Source organism: Austrofundulus limnaeus, unplaced genomic scaffold (assembly GCF_001266775.1).
Source record: "Austrofundulus limnaeus strain Quisiro unplaced genomic scaffold, Austrofundulus_limnaeus-1.0 Scaffold202, whole genome shotgun sequence".
NCBI lineage: Eukaryota > Metazoa > Chordata > Actinopteri > Cyprinodontiformes > Rivulidae > Austrofundulus > Austrofundulus limnaeus.
The window spans coordinates 894,765-899,710 of record NW_013952604.1 but is presented as its reverse complement, the minus strand read 5'-3'; the positions used below and the strand labels follow the sequence as shown (position 1 = coordinate 899,710).

The 4,946-nt window shown below is 36.9% G+C and overlaps 1 protein-coding gene across 2 annotated transcripts in view; it reads right to left on the bottom strand.

Annotated features, from left to right (window-relative positions):
• Positions 1-2,327: 2,327 nt before the first annotated feature.
• The window catches only part of asmtl (acetylserotonin O-methyltransferase-like), a 36,893-nt gene continuing 34,274 nt past the window's right edge, over positions 2,328-4,946 (bottom strand). For both annotated transcript variants that reach the window (XM_014018814.1, XM_014018815.1), the window contains one exon: positions 2,328-2,558. Coding sequence is in view for 1 of the 2 variants with exons in the window: in XM_014018815.1 (XP_013874269.1) it covers positions 2,548-2,558 (11 nt within the window). In the remaining variant the exon portion in view is untranslated. The remainder of the gene's footprint in view (positions 2,559-4,946) is intronic.

Below are 4,946 nucleotides of genomic sequence, written 5' to 3'. Positions count from 1 at the left end.
AGCAGCTTATAATTGCAGTTTTGGGTAAGATGACAGGTATCAGAATAAAATAAAACATCCAACTGTTTATGCTACTATGCTGAGAATATTTTTTCTGCCCTGAAAGATAAAATATAAAACTGTTGTTGCAGATGAACGATATGAGAAGTCAAGAAGCCAGCCTTCATGACAACAAGCATCAGACTTTCTTTGGTTCAGCAGAGGAGCGTTTGTCTGGATGTCTCCTTCCATGACCAGATGCTCCCGCTGCTGCAGGAACACGCTCGGTGATGACAGCGTGGCTGAGCAGGTGAGGTCACAGCCAATTGTCGCTAATAGGAGCGAGATCAGCCGCAGCACCAGCAACCGTGCAGAAACTCTAACCTTATTCACAAAGCTGCATCTCACACCTTATCTGACGGTTCAGTGTGTGCAGATTATCACAGTCAGGAAAAAAAAAGAAAAGAGAGAAGAGAGAGAGAAAAAAACAAGCCATACTGTAGCTGTCAAAACTTCATCCTGTCTGATTTTCTCCTTTACAAGTGCCTCACTATATGTAAACACAAACACACACCAACATAAAGAAACACATCTAAACACACAACCAGAAAAAAGTACACCCCTGCACGCACATGCACGCTGCAATTTTACCCGTCAAGAATGCTGGAAAAGCTGTCAGCCTCTCACAAARAGAAGCAACTATATTTATTTATTTAAGTTCAGAGTAATTACTGGCATTACCGCAGTGCTTGGCTGTGACACCTCTTTATAAAGTCAGGTGTCAGAGTGCGCCAGGTAAGAGACATGTCACTGTGCAAGTGTGACTCTGTTCCTCTTCTAAATCTATAATCAAATTAAAGAGGTGAGCAGGGTTTTTTTTTTCKTGCTCTTTCTCCATCTCTCGTTTTCCCTCCCCTCCCGTCACATTACCTGGCAGAAGATACTGAAACTGCCAAGCTTACATCTAGATGCCATGAAAAATATTACTCGTCAGCACTTTCATTATTTTTAATATTTTTTATTATTATTATTATTTTTGGTCCTGAGGAATTTTTCAATATGACTGCATGAGTACACCCAGCAGCAGCTCGAGAACACCAGAGCCAAGAATTCAATTGAAGGTATTTGTTTCCATTTCCGGCTATTTGGCAAAGATGAGACTAGATAAATATGTTATTCATTCCTGCCGAACACAGTGGCTTCTGAGGAAATGTGTTACTTTTCTTTGACTCTAAATAATTGAACAGAGACAGGGGAAAAAAAAGCGGAAGGCCTCTGCAGGGTTCATATTGAGTTTTTGCTTACTTTCCGCGCATCTGTTCCTACTAGCTCGTCTTCTTTTTTTTCCACACACCGGTTCACACACATCACATAGCTGTGTGAAACTCGCAGCTTTGAACTTTTTTAAACAAAATGAGCGAGAGGAAGACAAGCGCAGGTACAATATGGTCAAACTCCGCTGGGTGTGCAGATGCTCGCGCTCCTCCTCTTCCTCCAGCACGAGCACCACTAGGCGCCCCAGGGCCATGACAGAAAGATATGACATTTTTTTTAAAAAGAGGAAGGGAATAAAAACAACTCCCCTCATAAACGGGGGGAAAAGCTTGTGTTTTACATCTCTCTCACAGCTTCAGGGACAGTTTATGTGCGAGAGACAGAGATACTTTGACACTGTCAAGCTTTTGTCACTGAAGCTCCAGTTAGTTGCTGGCGAGAAGCAGCCAGAGCAAAAAAAAAAAAAAAAAACGACGGCCTGCTCAGCTAACAGATGTGTGTGTATGAGGCTGCGAGATGGCTGTCTTTGTGTGTGTGTGTGTGATGTCTAGAGGCCTTTATGATAATGAATGTAAGGTCTGCTAAAACATATCAATAAATAAAACATAGGAACTCCTCCATTGTGGTTGATTCACACATACCGGAGGAACAGGCACGGGGGTCCCTTTTTTAGCTCGCTGCCACTTTAAGGGAGCGTAGCTTAGCTGTGATACAAACACACCATCATAAACACTTAAGATGAACAATCCACCTGAGACTGAGGAAGCAGCCCTTTTATCCACAGAGAAGGAGAACTATGCATAATTAAGAGAGGAAAGTGTAAAGATGTAATTGCTACTTTGTTGATAATCTTGATTAACATTATTAAGTAGTTTTAAAGATACATGACTCTGAGCCATATTTAGGGGATCTAACTTATTAATCAGGCAGCTGTTTGCTGTGGAGCTTYAGAGACAAAGGGGAGGTTCAGTAATAACTCAGAGTGAAGACTAGAAAAGGTAATTTTGTGCTCTTTTCGTAGCAAAACTGACATCAGAACTGTCCAACAAAGAAGTAAAAGAGAAATATAGGCACACAATCAAACCTGTTTTACTTTCACGTCAAACAAAATCATCCATATTCTCATTTGTGCATTAAAGATTTTGGCACGAGTCTTTTGTGTCTTTGTGATACGTCTTTCCTCCCTTCTCTATCTGCAGAGGTCATGTTGTGAGTCTCACCCTCAGGTTTTGGTGCTGTTTGTTGTCCGGGGCGGAACTCACCGCCAGCCATCCCCAGGCTCTGCTGCGCTCTTCAAACACAAACTGAAACAGGAAAAAAAAAGTGTGTGAATGGAAAAAAAAAAGGATTAAACATTGATTAGCTATAAAACATGAGCAAACGTTTGGTCTCAAAGGCAGAACTTGCCTAAAAGGAAAGTAAACATGAGATTTTTTTTTCTAAATGAGTAATTTATATTGTTTTTTAAAACAACCATTTAGTAGTCTTAACTGGTTTATCTTTCAGCATAACTATAATAACAGAAAAGTATAAAAGCTGTAAATCCAGYATGAACAAATATGTAAATACCAAAAAATCAGCTTAAATAAAGGACTTTCAGCCATTACATCCTAAATGTATGTACATTTTTTTCATTATATTTATTTTTTGGTGTGTGTTCAACACTTTTTATCAGTCAAATATAATCTGGAGGATCTACACTTATTACACAGTCATATCTGAATGGCAGATGACACATRATCTACTGTGTAATTTATATTTTACACACTTTTTCTTCATCGCAGCAGTATGTTGAACAGAACCTTGTTCTGCTCCAGTCTTTGTGATGATGCCTGTCACCATAGTCCTACTGCCCTCAACTGGTCGAAACTCATGTTGCAGCAGCTGCTCAGACAGAAAAGTCAGTGGTGACAGTTAAACGTGATTTAAAAGAACTAACTGTTGTTATTCTTGAATAATGCATAATGAATGACAAGTTTGAAAAACTTCCAGAACACTTTTAAATATCTTGTTTAAATGAAGGTGGAGCCACAGAAGAAGTTCTTCCACTACTGGTTTATTTGATCTTTATGTATTTTTGCTCCTAAATTTTAAGTGTCTTTCTAAGATAATTTTCTGCCTTTTATGTTAAACTGTAAATATCCATTTTCTCTSACTGCCTTTTACTTTTTCATTCCATCTAACAAAGCAGTACTGATTCAGTCAGTATCTGAAAAATGATTTCTCATATTTTATACCAGTATAGGTCAGTTTTAGTTTAATAACAGCAAAGGTTGTCACTGAGGTAATTTATGTCAACTTAAGTACTTTATTGCATTTGGTCACAATAAAAAAAACAAAAAGACAGCAATGTTATTACAGTTTAATTTTTTTAATTAATTACACGGAGGAAAAAGGGAACTTTGTGTTACTCTCTGATCAGTGACATCATCTCCATTGCATTTAAAGGGAAATTTAATAACAACAGCTTTAGTTACTTTGAAACAAATTACTTTTTCACAATATATAATATGAATATCCTTTGAAATGGCAAACMTTTAAAGTGCTTTCTGGCATTTTATTTTATTTTTATTTTTTGATAAATTACAATAAACATACTAAAAATCCAAGTGACATTTTGGATATCTGCATAATGTTAACATCTCAATCCATTTGATATTTTGTTCTTGAGCTTCTATGAAGTTTGCATCTAAGATAAATCAAAATGAAAGATAAAAGAAACAGTCCAAAAGCTGTTTAAATGAAGCGATTTGTGCATCATCACTTATTATTTTCAGCTCAGATGAATTGTTTCAAGATCCTTCAAGTTTGTCCCTGAACATAAAACTAAACATAAAGGAGTTAAAGCTAAATTTAACCCCAAACCCACTGCTTACACACACTCCTCCAGTAACACCAGTAACACAACTTTAACATGTATCATTTTTAAGGAGTTAAACCACATTTTTTTGCCAGTTCTTCACAAGAAGAAACTAAATTAAAAGTAAAAGTAGTCAGAGGTGTGTTGTAATGTTAAAAACTGAACAATGAGAACTTTTAAGCACCTTTTAAAACAAACACATTAAGTTACTTCTATTTCTAATAGTGCGCACATGAAAATATTTGCATAAAATATAGATTATAACAAAGTCTCGAGCTGGCTTCTATTATTATGATCTCCAACATTTAAATTATAAAAGCAGAGGAAGAGAACAGTGCAGAATGTATGTTTATATCACAAAGCTGCAGCACTTAGTAAAACAAATCTGCAGACATATTATTGTCAAAAGTATATTGGGAAAGCTATTGTTTTAATTCCTCCTCATTAGTGTCACAACTTCTGCTCAGACATATGTTGCATTTGTAGAAGAAGAGTGACTGCACAAATTTACAATCGTCCTTCTCATAAAGTGCCACTGCAGGACAGATGATCCTCGTTGGCTTTTAGAGGAACATATTTTATTTCAGAAGAAGTGGTCCGATGATAAATATAATGGRAACGTAGAACAAAAGCTTTGTGTTGTGTATGTAGGCGATATGCTGACGTAGACCTAAGTTAGACTAACCTCTTCAGCATTACTCTTGCTAGTTTTGCTAAKCTTGTCTAGGTAGGAGAACTCACATCTCTAACATTAGTAGTAAATAAGCTCTCAGCAAAAATGGCAAAACCAGAAGAAGATTAAGAATAAGAAGTTTGCAGAGGTTGATATGAT